This window comes from Aedes aegypti, chromosome 2, assembly GCF_002204515.2.
Source record: "Aedes aegypti strain LVP_AGWG chromosome 2, AaegL5.0 Primary Assembly, whole genome shotgun sequence".
In the NCBI taxonomy this organism is placed as follows: domain Eukaryota; kingdom Metazoa; phylum Arthropoda; class Insecta; order Diptera; family Culicidae; genus Aedes; species Aedes aegypti.
In genome coordinates this window covers 136716482-136734328 of record NC_035108.1, presented here as the reverse complement: position 1 = coordinate 136734328, position 17847 = coordinate 136716482, and the positions used below count along the sequence as shown (strand labels likewise).

Below are 17847 nucleotides of genomic sequence, written 5' to 3'. Positions count from 1 at the left end.
AGTCTAACTGTTAGCTGTTGGGTATGTCGATAAAAATGTTTATTTAAGCTTTTTCAGTATTGTTTTTACGTAAAAGTATGGAACAACATTTTGATTCCAATGCCGACCACTGTGTTCATTCTGTCTCATATTCCGAACACCTTGATTCAAATTCCGAACACCACGTATAAATCGTAAATAAATGAATAATTTTGCAAAAAAATTAATCTGAGCTAGTTTTATTGACCTCGAACTAGAGAATCAACACTAATTCCTAGCTATAAAATAAATTAGAAGACGTAAAATTAAATTGCAATCGACTGCCATTTTCAGGTAATTTGATGACATATTTCAGCGAAACATCTCAACCAAATCGCCATACAAAAACCGAGTGTTCAAAACATGAGTCTGTTCGGAATTTGAGACAAAACGGTAATTTATTCAGCACAAAGAACCGCTGCTGTTGAATAAAAGTTGTGCTTGGTACAAAATATTCAAAAGTCTTTTACAACTTCTATACAATATGTTTCTATCTGACATACGGCCAAAAAAATAAAATAATTCCGTACATTCCTCTACGTTAACGAGCCTTCAAAACACTTAACTTTCTCGTGATGGGAGAAGATTTTGAAAGGTAACATGAATAATTATATATAAATAGAAATGTGTGGACTTTTCATGATTCTTATTCCGGACGCTTCCTTACTTTTATCTCATATTCCGGACAATGTGATTCGAATTCCGGACAGCTCATGCAAATCATAAAAAGAAAAGTCAAATCATCTATGAATGTATTGAATTTTTATTAATTAAATATTTACTAACAAAAAGAATTTAAATGCATGCATGAACGTGTTTCATAAAAAAATAAACTCCTTTCTAATATGTTGTTGATCTTCAATTAGGATGACAAAGCTCTCATAGACAATTGCCTTCTTCGGTGTCAAACAATGCAATTCTAGAGAATCTATTGCCGCTAGGTTGTTTTACAGTTATCATTCATTGTCCTTTTAAATAGTCTTGTGATTCAGACGGTAGGGAGGGACAAGCAATTTTCTCTTTGCCTCGAGAAAGATGCAAATTGAAGAAGGTAACCGTAAAGTATACCGTTGGATATCATCACCATCGCAATTGTCCAAGCAAACGAAAGGATGCATTGATAAAATACGTAACAATTGTTATTATTCTATGCTAACATTATTTTATGCTCTGAATTCCACCTTTAATTAAAATCTTGTTTGTTACAAAAGTGGGTCATTTTTCTTCTACAATATAAGTCTCAAGTATGCTATGCATACCCCATTTTCATTTGTTGGTTCATCACTTGAATGGAGATGATCCTGATGGTGAGTTGCAAATGCTGGAACAAGAAAAAATAGCGAAGTATACTAAAAATAGCCCATCAAAAGTCCCTTGCGGCTTGAGTCATTACTCATACATTGTTGTCGCGACCAAATTTTCCGTAGACGGAAAATAAGTGCTAACAAAAGAAGTATTGTTAAGTAGTGTAACGGATTAATTGCGATAGGTATTCATTGTTTCTTTTGCAGTAAAGTTTCAAGCAAAATTGATTTTTTGCGTTTTTCTGACTATGTACGACTTTTTTGTCTTTTTCCAATTTTGTATCATATTATCGTGTGATATAATTGTTGCACGCACCCTATACTATCGACCCATGCTGCATTTTTAAACAAAAAGGTAGCAAACCTCAAAAGATCCTTTTCAACTTTAACCGTGAAGCATAATTTATTTCCGCAATAACAAATTCCTTCTCCACGAATCGATCGGAAAAGTTTCGCTACACTGCGCCTTTTTCCAGGTAGAAAGAAAATTCTCCTACCTGGGTCAGCAGACACGATGAAGAGCTACTCAATCAAGGGCAATTTAATTTCGAACTTTAATTAGTTTTCCCTCCCAGCCAATGGAATCGTTTGCCCCTTGTATCGACGTGTGTGTGAAGTTGAAATGCTTCGAGGACAGCTATTTGAATCGATTTGATAGAAGCTTGTTTAATACATTTTCTTGCTTCAAACTGTTAGAACTATTTGCATATATCTTCGTTGGTCGATTATAATAAATTCAATCGCATTTTCTCATATATTCATGTTTGCCTTTTCTCTGTCTTCTTTTCAGGAAATATGAAGATCAACGCAACCACCAAAATGGCAACACCGATTGAAGAGAAGTTCGATCAAAATTTAAAAGTAAGTTGATAGTGAAATATTTCAAGCGTTTTCGTAATTCTAACCCAATTTCTATGCTTATTCTTATAGACGCGCACAGGAATGGTGATGATCAGCGATGGAAAAAGCAAACCAGAGCTGGCGAGGCTACACCTTTCGATGGAAATGATCACCATTCAAAAACAGGACACATCTACTACGGCTCCAACGCCAACTAGCACTAGTCATCCACCAATAGAGTCTAAAGTGAGTGGCATGTTTGCAATTTACTTTCAAATCGGGCTTTCTTAGTTTATGGTCATCAAAACGGCTGGTTTTGATTACCATTATTATTTGCAGTTGAAAAGCTGAATCTACTAGAAGCAAGTTTAATGTGTCGATAAATACTAGTGGTGAAACCCGAAATCAGAGTGTTTACATCAACATCCTATTTATGGGAAACATTTCCCAAAAAAAATACCCAATTGCTTTACATAATACGTTCATTACTGTAATTAAGCCATAACCGACTGTAATTAACCGACGGGTTAAACGCACCATTAATAATTAGTTTACATTAGAGACACATACAACATATAACAGTATGGTTAACATTTTTGCCCGCAAAACAAGATACTGCACTGTACCTCATACTATTCGGGGTAATGGCGTTCGGGGCATTGGCGTTCGGGGTAATGGGATGGAGCCATGATTTTAAATTACATTGCCACATGATATTGGAATTCAGGAGAATGTCCTTCGGAGTGAATCAGAGTGATGGCATTCGGGTTAATGACATTCGGAGTAATGTCATTCAGTGTAATGAGGTAGAATCTACTCTGGCCATATAAAGATCATAAAAGCTTCGAAAATAGTAGTTTACGGAACAAGTTGCGGAATGATGATTTTTACAGCATGAGTCGTAAATTTATCCTACGAGGCTTGCCGAGTAGGATAATTACGACGAGTGCTGTAAAAATCGAGTTCTGCAACGAGTTGAGTACAACATTTTTTGCAATTTCGTAGAAGACAGCTTGAGGGTATCAGAAATTATATCGAAATGCATTCTACATTATTTAACAATTCCTGAGGAATTGTTGTGTTATGATTCATTACGCAACTCAAAACAGTTGCGTAATGAGAAAGCGTTGCGTAATGAATCATTACAGCACTGGTTTCAGTTAGGTAATGACTATTCCCGCACTGCATACTTCAGTGCAGGAAAGTAGGCAGTTTCATGACAGATTGACATGATGAAAAACAGCCTATTACGATGAGAAATTGCAAAAATATAATTAGTTTCATATTTTTTAGAGAAAATTGTACCGATTTGTATTTCGAAAAGCTCTCAAAAGCCCGGGATGAACCTTGAACTTTGAAATGGCCTTAAAGGGTGACCAGTAGATCAATTGATTTGAAATAAGTTTTGAAGTAAATACGGTTAGTTGGTCTAACAATCCATAAACCATCTACCTTGACCCTTTCCCTCTTTTCTGGGTAACGGAAAAAGCGTGGACACGAGGGGTCAAAAATTGGCATTATCATCAATTCAACATGGGGCCCAGATAGACGTAGCGGTAAACGCGCAGCTATTCAGCAAGACCAAGCTGAGGGTCGTGGGTTCGAATCCCACCGGTCGAGGATCTTTTCGGGTTGGAAATTTTCTCGACTTCCCTGGTCATAGAGTATCTTCGTACCTGCCACACGATATACACATGCAAAAATGGTCATTGGCATAGTAAGCTCTCACTTAATAACTGTGGAAGTGCTCATTAGAACACTAAGCTGAGAAGCAGGCTCTGTCTCAGTGGGGACGTAACGCAAGAAAGAAGAAGAAGAATCAATTCAACGGATATCTCAAGATCTCGAAGAGCTAGAAGACTGATGTCTTCTGTAAGGTAGTTCAGAAAATCAAGGACTGTCTGACAATAGCACATTTAATAAGGAATTCATCCACTAGGTGGTGCCAGCAACAAATTGTATTCAATCATCTGTATCTCCGGATCCTGATCAGCTAGAAGGTTGGTGTCTTCGGCAGAGATGTTCATTAGATCAAAAACTATCTGGTGGTTATACATATGATTGATAATTCATCCGCTAGATGATGCTTATATTGTTTAACCATTTCTATCAAGATCTTGAGGTATTGGAGGAACCAAATCGGCAATTCAACAAATATCTCAAGATTGCGATGAAATCTTAGTATCCAATCTATGTACGAAGTATACCGTAACTACGCTAACGCTAACACTGAACCGACTGAATTATCAATAAGGTTTTCCATTGTCAGATAGCCTGAACAACTTTGCCGGCTATACCAACCTAATCGGGATCTTGATATATTCGTTGACAAGGACAGTTTTGGATCCTTTGTGTCCACTCTTTTTCCGTTACCCAAAGGGTGATAAGACCAACTAACCACGTTGTGAGCACTTCCACAGTTATTAACTGAGAGCTTTCTTTGCCAAAGTTGCCATTTTCGCATTCGTATATCGTGTAGTGGGTACGATTATACCCAGGGAAATCAAGTAAATTTCCATTACGAAAAGATCCTGGACTAACCGGGAATCGAACCCAGAAACCTTCAGCATTTTAAATTAATTGATCACCAAATTGTAGCCATTTGAAAACTTAAGGTTTGTTCTGGGATTTTGTTGGAATGAAAAAGTTTTTCGCGTCACCTAACGGATGAATTCTCAATTAAGTGTTTAACCACGAAATAGCCTTTGATCTGCTAGACATCAATGCCGAAGATACCAATTTTCTAGCTGGAGAGATTCATGCGATATAGAAGATTAAAAAAAATGTTACTTGCAACACCTAGCGCTGGGCTGCCCAACGAGCGGCCGCGGAGAGTTAGAAGATTCTTCTCATACATATTAGGCTCGTTGACACTTGTACGAACCCGAAATTAGATCATACCAAGACTATTAAATTTTCAATTTAGTTTCAACCTACTAATTTACTATTTTAGCTTGCTAATTATTTAAACCGCTTTGTTTTTTTTTTATTTTTTTAAGATACTTAATTTAATTCATGATTCAAACCAGAATTTTGGGTGCTTCGACAATGTTTCTACCATGACTTCCTTCAACACTCAAAAAATGCAGCCTGAGCTAAACTTATGAACAGAACATTAAACTAAATGTTCATACACAATCTCACTGAATCATAGGCTATTATTCTCACAAAATCTTAGATAGTTCAGAGTAACCAGAAAAAATGATTATATCTTAAGAAATATGCAAGAAAATTAAAGTCAGATGAATTTTTAAATTATTTCTGGGCTGTCATCCTAGACGCATTTATCAAAGAAGTTTCGTTAGCTCATAAGAAGGAAAATATTGCTGAACCCCTATGATTTCTTAGAAAGTTCATTTAGTTTCTGTAGAAATTTCTTGTGTGAAACTTGTATCACATATACATTTTTACTTTCAGTAAATATTTGATTCAGAAAGCGACTTTTGATCTAATGGATATTCATTCAAGAAACAGCCCGGTGGCATATATCCATGAATTTCTTCTGAGATTCTTCTTCTGAATTCTGTTTTATAATTACGAATTTTAAAATATTCGGAATAAATCGCAGGATTCTGAGATGCTTTTCACGAAATGATCAGTTTTATGGACGTTATGGATTTTTCGGAGGACGCAATGGTTGCCAACTTTGCCCATAAACAATGCCAATCATCTATCGGCATCTCCAATTATAAGTTCAAATATCGTACAAAATATGTAGTGGTCTAGGTTGATTTTCATGAGATAACATTTTTCATGTATGTTCCAGACCTTCTAGATCTTGATAGTCACCACTTATTTCCATGAACAATCCAAATAATCCATTTTGTCAAAGAATTATGAATTCTGATATCAATGGAAAAAATCATGGTGGTTTAGAACAATTTTCACGAAATTACCCTTTTCACGGATGTTCCGGATCTTCCGGAGGCTACTACATGAACATACAGGGTGTTAGGTTTGTGAGTGCAGACATTTTAAGGGGTGATAGAGGACCATGTTAGATGAAAAAAATCGTTCTACGAATATGGTCAAATCTTAACTGTTACCGAGTTATTAAACATTTAATGTTTTAGGATATGTTTGTCTTTAAGTGGTTATAACTTTGGAATAGTTCAACGAATCTCAATTCTCTTACTTCCATTTGAAAGCTAATTAAATTTCCAATCTACTAACAACTTTACATCTAATGGGTTTTGCAAATAAATTCATTTTTAAGAGCAAATAAGTTCAAAGGTAGTGATTTTTCTCTTGTTTTTGTCAGTTTACTTTAAAAATGCGTAATAAATTTCATGCTTGTCTTAAGCAAAGTTGTGTGCTTCAAGCTGCTCTACAATTCGTTCTTTGGCACCAAACTGCTATCTCTACGCGTTCTCTTGCAATTTTGATTTGAACACGCCACTTTGGGTCATAAATTTTGGTCCGTAAACGCAACAGGTAACAGTTCATTTCACCCCACTGTGTTGCAAAACTTGACGCATTGTTTGCATCCGCGCACAGCACACTTGATCTCAGGTTTAGACAACAACAGCTTGGCGCGTATGATTAAGCACACACTGCTGTGGGTTCTTTTGCATGCTGTTTGAAACTTAAAATAAATCGTTTTTGTCCGATGGAAATCAACTTTACAAAATGTTGAAGGAGTGTAGTAAAACATTGATCGGTTTGTTATTTTTCTGTTGATGATTGATCTGAATTGTAAGCAATAATTGTCATTGCTCGTAGAGTTAATGTTTCAAAGTACTGCATAACAATATTGATGAAACAACATTGAACATACAGAAAATGTTTATCTGGTCTGGTTGATTCATATCAGTTTATTTAAAGGCTCTGTGCAATGTTCCAAAGACTGCAAGGATGCTGCTAAACATTTGGAAGCAGTAACACGCTTACGATACTTAAAAGCTTTGAGTGTATCCCAGTCCCAATTTTACTGTGAATCTCATTCAACTGTTAACGCCAGGAGTTAAATTGTTTAATGATTCATTCAAAAATAACCTAGAAACTTTGCTAGAAGTTACCCCAGCCCTATTAACTATTCAAGAATATCTCGAGAAATTAATTCAGGGATGCATCCAGACATTTAAAAAAAATGTCTACACCGAGGAATTGTCAAATAAACTCTTCTATGAATTTTTCAGCTCTTCTTTAAGAAATTGTTCATGGTAACACTCACCAAATTTGTAGTGGGATTCGTTTAAAAGTGCTTACTAAATTCATCCTGATATTTACTAAGGTATTCGTGTTGAAATTTATCTAGGGATTACACCAGGAATCTCTCAAGTTCTCTTATAAAAGCAGGATAATCGTCAACAAATTAAAACTGGATTTTCTCCAGATGTTTTTTGAGGAATACATGTAATTTTCAATTCAATTCTTCTCAAATTATCCAACAAATTCTTTATAGAGGTGCTGAAAAATGTTTGAAACAAGAAATCTCATGAGGATATCGATGAATGAGTTGATGCAAAAATTGAATTCCAGGAATCCTTGAAAAAATCTTCAATAGACTCGATGGAAAAATGTCTGATAATATTCCTTGAAGAACCACTCGAAGTTTGGTTAATTGTGTTTACTTTAAAGATCCATTCCTCCAGAATTGATCTGGAAATTCCTCCAGAGTTTCTCCAGGAATTTTTCTATACATTCTTTCGGAGTTCTTCCAGTTATTCTTCCGAAGTACCTCTGGAGCTCCACCGGTAGTTTCTCAACAGTTCTTCCGAAAAAGTCTCCAGAGCTCCACCGAGAATTTGTTCTTCGGCAATTCCTTGGGACTTCATCCGGAGTTTCTTCTGGAATTCCTTCGAAGCTCCACTGATTTTTTTTTTCAAACGTTGCTTCCTAAATTCCTCTGGAATCCCTCCCACAATTTCTAAGGAGCTCCTCCAGGAACTGTACTGTAGTTCCTTTAGGAATTTACACGCGAGTTGCTTCAAGAATCTGGCAGCTTCACCAGAAATTCTACCGCAGTTTCTCCAGGAATCCTGCCGGTTGTTCCTCCGAGAATTTTCCAAGAATATACCCGAGAGTTTTCTTGGAAGGCCTCCGGGAGTTCCTCCAAAAATTTCTTCAGGATTTCTTCCACAAATTCCTTTGAGAGGTCCTCCAAGAATTTCTGAGGATTCCTTTCCCGGGAATTTCTTCAAAATTTTCATAGGGAGTTCCTTCAAGAATCCCTTGAGACTTCATCCTAAAATTCCTGAGTTCGTAGGAAGTCGCTATGGAGAAAATCCAATGGAATTCCCTGTAGAGCTCTGGAGGAACTCCGGAGAATATGCTGGATGGAATTCAGAAGAATTACTGCAACAATTTTGGAAGAATTTCTTGAGCGACTCCGGAGGAATTACCGTTGAAGCTACGAAGGAATTCTCGGAGGAACTCTGAAGGAACCCTGGACAAATTCGTACAGAACACTTAAGGAACTCCTTAGCCGAGTGGTTAGAGTCCGCGGCTACAAAGCAAAGCCATGCTGAAGGTATCTGGGTTCGATTCCCGGTCGGTTCAGGATCTTTTTGTAGTGGAAGTTTCCTTGACTTCCCTGGGCATAGAGTATCATCATACTTGCCAAACGAGATACGAATGCGAAAATGGCAACTTCGGCAAAGAAAGCTCTCAGTTAATAACTGTGGAAGTACTCATAAGAACACTAAGCTAGTGAGGTCGTTAATGCCAAAAAGAAGAAGAAGACTTAAGGAACTCCGGAGGAATACCATGAGGAACTCTTGAGAAATTCGCGGAGGAACTCTGGGATATTTCACGGAGAAAATCTAGGGGAATTTCCGGAGTAACTCTTGAGGAATTCCTAGCGGAACTCCGGAGGATTTCCGATAAATTACTGCACGAACTCTGGAAAATTAGGAATTCTTGAGGAACTCCGACAAAAATTCCATGAGGAACTCTGAAGAAATTCGTAGCGGACCTCCAAAAGAATTCCTGGAGGAATTGTGGAATATTTTCTAGAGAAACTTCGAATCAAAATCCTGAAGGAACTATGGAGGAAATCCTGGAGGAATGTAACTCTTAATCGTTCTGATTTAACGGCTACGCAGTCTTTCAGAAAATGAAACAAGGTTTATAACTTGCCCTACGTTTCGACCCGGGGTTGGTGTCTTGGAACTTTGGAGATTTTTCTGGAGGATCTCCAAAGGAACTCCTTGAAGAAGTTCGAGGATTTTCTGGATGAACTCCGAAAGAATTCCTAGATCCATAAAGGAATTCCCGGCAAAAATTTCGAAAGAATTCTTGGAGAAATTTCTAGAGAAACTACGATGGAAGTCCTTGAGAAACTCTGAAAGAATTCCTGGAGAAAATCCGAAAGAATTCCTGGAGAAACTTGGAAGCCCGGAGTACTTTGAAAAATTCCCGGTGGAGCTCTGGGGGATTTACAGAAGGAAGTCTGCAGAAATTCCTGGATGAATGCCCAAAACAGCTCTGAAGGAATTCCTGGAGGAACTCTTAAAAAAATCCTGGAGGAATCCCGGATGAATTGTTGGAGGAACTCCGGACAAATTGCTGAAGGAACTCCAGAAGAACTGCTGGAGATCTGCTGAGGAATTTACGAGGGCAATCTGGAAAAAATCCTGGAAGAATTTCTGAAACTACTACGGAATAACTCCGAAAGGAGCTATGAAGGAAATCCAATGGAATTCCCTGTGGAGCTCTGGAGGATAAGCTGGATACAATCCAGAAGAAGTACTGGAAAAACTCCGGAGGAATTTTTGGAGCAACTCAAAAGGAACTATCGTTAAAGCTACGAAGGAATTCTCGGAGGAACTCTGAAGGAACCCTGGACAAATTCCTTGAGAATCTCCAAAGCAAATCCAGGAGGAACTACGGAGCAATTCCTGTAGGAATTCGAAGGCGTTCTTATAGAAACTCCAGATGTGTTTCTTGAGGAACTCCGGAGGCGTTTCTAGAGGAATTTCTGGAGAAACTAAGGAGGAAATTCGGAGGAGTTAGCGTTGGAGCTCCAGAGGAACTTTTCAGGAATAACTGGATGAGGAATAGCTAGAGTACCTCCAAAGGATATAACTTTGGAAGAATTTCCAGTGGAAATCCGGAGAAATTTCCGAGGAGTTGCTGATTGAAATCCAAAGGAATTGCCTGAGGAAATGCAGAATGATTTTTGGAAGGATTTGAAAAAAATCCTGGAGGAACTCCGGAAGAACTTCACGAGGAACTCTTGAGAAATTCCGGGAAGGAAGTCTAGAGGAATTCCCGAAGAAACTCTTGAGACATTTCCTGAGAAATTCTGCAAAAATCCTCGAAGGGGATTTAGGGAATTTTTTGAAGTAGCTTCAGAAGAATTAATTGTGGAACTCTGGAGCATTTCCAAGGAATTATTTGAGGAACTCTGGATAATTCCTGGAGAAATTCCGAAAAAAGGAGGAACCACGGAAGAAATGCGAAGGAATTCCTTGTAGAGCTCCAAAAGAATTCCCGGAGGAATATTTGGAATTTCTCCAGAGGCATTTCTGAAGGAAATTCCTGAAGGAAATCCTCGGCGAGGAATATCTAGAGAAAATTCCAACAGAAATTCCTAGGAAAAATCCCTAGATGAATTTCCTGGAGCAAATCCTTGGAGGAAATTCTGGATGAATTTCTGTAGCTAATCTCCAGAGCTATTAATGGAGGGATTTCGGAGGAATTTATGTAAGAAACCCCCAAAGAAAATTATGGACAAAATCTCTGGATGAAATTCCCGGATCAATTCTTGGAGGAAATACTTAGGTCTTAGACGAGTTCTTCGAGGAAATCTCCAAAGGAATTCCTAGGGGAAAACCCCGGCGGAATTTCTGAAGATATCCCTGGAAAGTTTCCTGGAGGAAATCTCCAGAAAAATTCTCTGAAAAATCCCCGATATAATTTCTGGAGAGAGAGAATTCATCCACAGAGGAATTCCTAAAGAAAATCTCCGGAGGAATTCTTGGAAAACATTTCCGGAGGAAATTCCAGGAGGAATTTCGGAAGGAAATCCCCGGAGGTGCTACTTGAGGTACCTCTCGTAGAAATTCCTGGAGGTAATCCCCGGAGAAATTCCCAAAACAAATAGCTGGAGAAAATCTCCGGGGTAGTTCTTGGGGGAATCCCCGGAGGAGTTCATAGAGCAAATTGCCAGACGAGTTTCTGGAGGAAATCCTCGGCGGAATTGCTATTACAGATCTCCTGGAGATTTCCTGGAGAAAATCTCCGAATGAGTTCTTGTGGGATATCCCCGTAAAAATCGTTGAAATTGCCGAAGAAATTCCTGGGTGAAATTTCCGAAGAAATTTCTGTGGGAAATCTCCGGATAAATTCTCTAAAATAATGCCCGAAAGAATTTCTTGACAAAATCTTTTGAAGAAATTCCTGGATAAAATAACCGGAGGAAATCACCGGAGGAATTCTTGGAAAAAATCTCTGGTGCAAATCCCCAGCGAAATTTCTGGAGTAGATCCCGGATAAATTCACTGAAAAAGTCCCCAAAAGAAGCCCCTAAGAAATTCCTGCGAATAGCTGACAGTGTCTTTGCGATATTATAAATCCATTAGAGAAACTTTAAAGTAGATGGAGTACCGTGTACCTTTTAATTCCGCTCCTAAATGCTTATCTTTGACAGATACGCGTATTTCGACTACCACTTGCAGTCTTCTTCAGTGTCAGTTACTCGTATCCACTGAAGAAATCGTCGCATCTCTCTACCTTAAATACTAACACCGGATAAGTACCTACACAATCAAACTACCTAGGAAAAGTTTTCGACAGGAGTATACCTGTCATGTCTTGGTCAAAAATTGAAAAGGGGGATAATAATAATTATACAAATCCCTAACTATCTACCTATATATTCAAGCTCGTTTATATTTCTTAGGTACAAACTTAAACAGCCTTGATTGTCCGTTTCCTTGATCCCTATTAAGAAGTAGTGAAGGTTTTTGTTTGTAAATTTCTAAACTTTCAGCGACGTCTAGTTTCCAAGATGAAGATACGCTTCGTACGATGTCTATGTTATCGCTTGTCATTTGGTGTCCATCCTGGAAAACATGTTCAGCCACTTTTGATTTAAAATCATACGCTAATCCCTTTTCTAATTCCTTGTCCGCTTTTTTTACCTCAGCAATATGTTCTTTGAATCTTATTTCTAGAGTTCGTTTTGTTTGTCCTATATAAATTTTATTACAATGGGGGCATGAAATTTTATATACTCCTGCTCTATTCAGTTTATTAATTTTATCCTTTGTTGATCCTAATCTAGATTTAAGCTGACTACTCCTACTGCTGAAAACCAAATCTACTCCATATTTTCGAAATTTCTTAGCCAAAGGCTGTGTAATCTTGGTATCAAAATTCACCGCTACTCTTTTTAAATCCTCTTTTTCGGCAGTAAGTGTTGTCATACTTTTCCTATATATATCCCTTGCCCTCTTATCTACTACTGCTTGTATTGTACTATTCCTATATCCGTTAAGCCTCGCCGTCTCAAAAATATAATTCAGTTCTTTTGATTTTCCAGTTTCACTTAAAGGAAGGGTTTGCATTCTATGTATCATATGATGAAAAGCCGCCATTTTATGCTGATAAGTGTGGTTGGAAGTACTCGGAATAACTCGCATAGTATTAGTTGGTTTCCGGTAAATTTCAAATTCAAAGTGAGACGATTCCCTAATAATTAGCAAATCCAAAAAAGGTAGTTTATTATCCTTTTCCTCTTCATGAGTAAATTTAATATCTTTGTGGATACTATTAATTGCTTCTAAAATTTTTGGCAAATAATCCTTTTTGATAATGCTAAACACATCATCTACATATCTCCACCACCGCTGTGGTAACAAATCTTTCTTTTTCAAAATGCTTTCAAAATTGGCCATAAACAACTCGCTCAAAAACGGAGACAATGGATTACCCATAGGTGCACCTTTTGTCTGCTTATAAAAATTACCACGGAAGCTAAAATAGTTCTCTTCCATACAAAGTCGGGTTAATTTGATGTAATACCGAACTTTGTTTTTCCAATTTGACTCATTGTGTTGATTAAGTAGCCATTCTTCCAAAAGGTTTATGGCTTCTTTAACTGGCACACTAGGAAATAATGCTTTAACATCAAAAGAAACCATAATTTCATGATCTTGAATATACCCAGAAGCTTGAAGTTGGCTTGCAAACTCCTGAGTATTGTTAACTGAACGGCTTTCAAAAGGTTTGGGCATGGATTGGAATTCCTTAACCAGCCACTTTGCAAGTTTGTGTGTAGGAGACCCTTCTGCTGATATAATTTCTCTCATTTCATTGCCAGGTTTGTGAATTTTTGGCAATCCTTTAATTCTTGGTAGAACTGGATTAGACACTTTGAGGCGGCTAGTGTTATCTCCAAGAAGTGGCTTACATTCTTTTAAAGTTTTTTCTACATGTCTCACCATTGTGGGAAGTGGATCGACTCTAAAATGCCTATAGGGACCAGTGGTTATTTTTTCGTTCATTTGATTATCATAATCATCTTTATCCAAAATAACCACTGCATTGCCCTTGTCCGCTTTTACATAGTATACCGACTTATCCCGAAGTTCACTCAAAAACTTTATCCTCAACACTGACACTGAAGAAGACTGCAAGTGGTAGTCGAAATACGCGTATCTGTCAAAGATAAGCATTTAGGAGCGGAATTAAAAGGTACACGGTACTCCATCTACTTTAAAGTTTCTCTATTTGAGATTCTGCTCAGAGGATTCGAACATTCATTAAAGAGTGGATAAATCCATTTCTAGATTTATTCTACCTGTTGCACATTCACTGCGTTAGCCATTGAATGAGATGTACACTTTAAAAATGGTGACGTACTGCAAATTAACATGATTCGTGTCAAATGTGAAATTGACATGCTTTGCAAAAAAAGTTTTTTTAAATTTCCCTAAGGATTTTATGATAATAAATGTTTTTAGCATACATCTTAACTTATCTCAAAATTCATCATGGATTTTATGTTCAAAGATACTTCCAGGATATTTTAAAAAAAAATATTCCAAGAATATTTACAGAAATGTTTTAAAACATTTTGCCAGGAATTTTTCATCATTTTTTTTTTTAATGATTCGTTCGAAAATAACCTGGAAATTATGTTGGAAGTTTCCTCAGCTCAATGAATTTTTCAAGAATGCCTTAAGAAAGTAATTCAGAAATAAATCCAGATATTTTCCTAACAATTCTTGCATGCCTACAACCAGGAATTGTAAATGGATGTAGTGGCATTCATAATGGTGCTCACAAAATACCTTCCATTTTTTCTGAAAAAAGGAATTAAGGAACTATAAAACAAAAACAGGGCCCAGATAGCCGTAGCGGTAAACGCGCAGCTATTCAGCAAGACCAAGCTGAGGGTCGTGGGTTCGAATCCCACCGGTCGAGGATCTTTTCGGATTGGAAATTTTCTCGACTTCCCAGGGCATAAGAGTATCTTCGTACCTGCCACACGATATACACATGCAACAATGGTCATTGGCACAGTAAGCTCTCAGTTAATAACTGTGGAAGTGCTCATAAGAACACTAAGCTGAGAAGCAGGCTCTGTCCCAGTGGGGACGTTAATGCCAGAAAGAAGAAGAAGAAAACAAAAACAAATCAAGCAGTTTAAGAATATTTTTCTGTTCGGAACATAAACCACTGCGACTAATATTTGATCTTGTAGTATATCTATTGTAGTATATCCCTCATTTTACAATTCCTCGGTGTAAAATGTGCTCCAGGAATTTGTCCGAGGATTTTCTCCAGGAATTTCTTAGGGGCTTTCCAATAGGAATTCTTTTTGGGAGTTTTTCAGTCATTTTATCCGGGATCTGCTCCAAAAATTTCGCTGGGGATTTGCACCATAGATTTTTTCCAAGAACTCCTCGGTTGATTTCCACCAAAAATTCCGATTATTTTATCCAGGAATTTCTTCAAAAGATTTTGTCAAGAAATTCTTTCGGGCATTTTTTCAGAGAATTTATCCGGAGATTTCCCACAGAAGTTTCTTCGGAAATTTCACCCAGGAATTTCTTCGGCAATTTCAACGATTCCTACGGGGATATCCCTCAAAAACTCATTCGGAGATTTTCTCCAGAAAATCCCCAGGAGATCTGTAATAGCAATTCCGCCGAGGATTTCCTCCAGAAACTCGTCTGGCAATTTGCTCTATGAATTCCTCCGGGGATTCCCCCAAGAACTCCTCCGGGGATTTTCTCCAGGAATTTCTCCAGCAATTTGTTTTTGGAATTCCTCCAGGGATTACCTCTAGGAATTTCTACAGGAGGTACCTCAAGTAGCACCTCCGGGGATTTCCTCCCGAAATTCCTCCTGGGATTTCCTCCAGAAATTCCTCCGGAAATGTTTTCCAAGAATTCCTCCGGAGATTTTCTTTAGGAATTCCTCTGTGGATGAATTCTCACTCTTCAGAAGTTATATCGGCGATTTTTCTGAGAATTTTTCTGGAGATTTCCTCCAGGAAATGTTTGGGATTTGCATCAGATATCCTCCAAGAATTACTCCGGGATTTTCTCAACGAATTCCTCAGGGAATTCTCAATAGCGATTTCTCCGGGTATTTCTTTCAGAATTTGTTTCAGAAAACTTTCCAGGGATATCTTCAGAAATTCCGCCGGGGTTTTTCCTTAGGAATTCCTTCGGAGGTTTCCTCCAAGAACTCGTCTAAGACCTAAGTATTTCCTCCAAGAATTGATCCGGGAATTTCATCCAGAGATTTTCTTCATAATTTTCTACGGCGATTTCTTACATCAATTCCTCCGAAATCCCTCCATTAATAGCTCTGGAGATTACGCTACAGAAATTCATCCAGAATTTCCTCCAAGGATTTGCTCCAGGAAATTCATCTAGGGATTTTTCCTAGGAATTTCTGTGGGAATTTTCTCTAGATATTCCTCGCCGAGGATTTCCTTCAGGAATTTCCTTCAGAAATGCCTCTGGAGAAATTCCAAATATTCCTCCGGGAATTCTTTTGGAGCTCTACAAGGAATTACTTCGCATTTCTTCCGTGGTCCTCCTTTTTTCGGAATTTCTCCAGGAATTACCCAGAGTTCCTCAAATAATTCCTTGGAAATGCTCCAGAGTTCCAAAAGGAATTCTTCTGAAGCTACTTCAAAAAATTCCCTACATTCCCTTCGAGGATTTTTGCAGAATTTCTCAGGAAATGTCTCAAGAGTTTCTTCGGGAACTCCTCTAGACTTCCTTCCCGGAATTCCTCAAGAGTTCCTCGTGAAGTTCTTCCGGAGTTCCTCCAGGATTTTTTTCAAATCCTTCCAAAAATTATTCCGCAATTCCTCAAGCAATTCATCTGGATTTCAATCAGCAACTTCTCGGAAAATTCTCCACTGGAAATTCTCCCAAAGTTATTTCAGAAAATCCTTTGGAGGTACTCTAGCTATTCCTCATCCAGTTATTTCTGAAAAGTTCCTCTGGAGCTCCAACGCTAACTTTTCCGAATTTCCTCCTTAGTTTCTCCAGAAATCCCTCTAGAAACGCCTCCGGAGTTCCTCAAGAAACACATCCGGAGTTTCTATAAGAACGCCTTCGAATTCCTACAGGAATTGCTCCGTAGTTCCTCCTGGATTTGCTTTGGAGATTCTCAAGGAATTTGTCCAGGGTTCCTTCAGAGTTCCTCCGAGAATTCCTTCGTAGCTTTAACGATAGTTCCTTTTGAGTTGCTCCAAAAATTCCTCCGGAGTTTTTCCAGTACTTCTTCTGGATTGTATCCAGCTTATCCTCCAGAGCTCCACAGGGAATTCCATTGGATTTCCTTCATAGCTCCTTTCGGAGTTATTCCGTAGTAGTTTCAGAAATTCTTCCAGGATTTTTTCCAGATTGCCCTCGTAAATTCCTCAGCAGATCTCCAGCAGTTCTTCTGGAGTTCCTTCATCAATTTGTCCGGAGTTCTTCCAGCAATTCATCCGGAATTCCTCCAGGATTTTTTAAGAGTTCCTCCAGGAATTCCTTCAGAGCTGATTTGGGCATTCATCCAGCAATTCCTGCAGACTTCCTTCTGGAAATCCCCCAGAGCTTAACCGGGAATTTTTCAAAGTACTCCGGGCTTCCAAGTTTCTCCAGGAATTCTTTCGGATTTTCTCCAGGAATTCTTTCAGAGTTTCTCAAGGAGTTCCATCGTAGTTTCTCTAAAAATTTCTCCAAGAATTCTTTCAAATTTGCCGGGAATCCCTTTATGGATCTAGGGATTCTTTCGGAGTTCATCCAGAAAATCCTCGGAGTTCTTCAAGGATACTCCAGAAAAATCTCCAAAGTTCCAAGACACCACCCCCGGTTCGAAACGTTGGGCAAGTTATAAACCTCGTTTCATTTTCTGAAAGACTGCGTAGCTGTTAAATCAGAACGATTAAGAGTTACAGTCAAACCCCACCAGATTCCTCCAGGATTTCCTCCAGGATTTTGATTCGAAGTTTCTCTAGAAAATATTCCGCAGTTCCTCCGGCAAATCTTTCGGTGTTCCTCCTGGAATTCTTTTGGAGGTCCGTTACGAATTTCTTCAGAGTTCCTCATGGAATTTTTGTCGGAGTTCCTCAAGCAATACCTTCAGATTTGCTCCAGAAATTCCTTTGGATTTCCAGCAGGTATTTTTTCGGATTACCGCCAAAGTTCGGAGTTTTCCAGGAATTTTCCAGAGTTTGTGCAGTAATTCATCGGAAATCCTCCGGAGTTCCGCTAGGAATTCC

The 17847-nt window shown here is 38.2% G+C and overlaps 1 protein-coding gene across 1 annotated transcript in view; it reads left to right on the top strand.

Moving 5' to 3' along the window:
- The window catches only part of LOC5564412 (gamma-1-syntrophin), a 183472-nt gene that overhangs the window by 121222 nt on the left and 44403 nt on the right, over nt 1–17847 (top strand). Inside the window, exons 2-3 of the mRNA XM_021842528.1 lie at nt 2113–2183; nt 2253–2408. Coding sequence (XP_021698220.1) covers nt 2118–2183; nt 2253–2408 — 222 coding nt within the window. The 5' untranslated portion in view covers nt 2113–2117. The remainder of the gene's footprint in view (nt 1–2112; nt 2184–2252; nt 2409–17847) is intronic.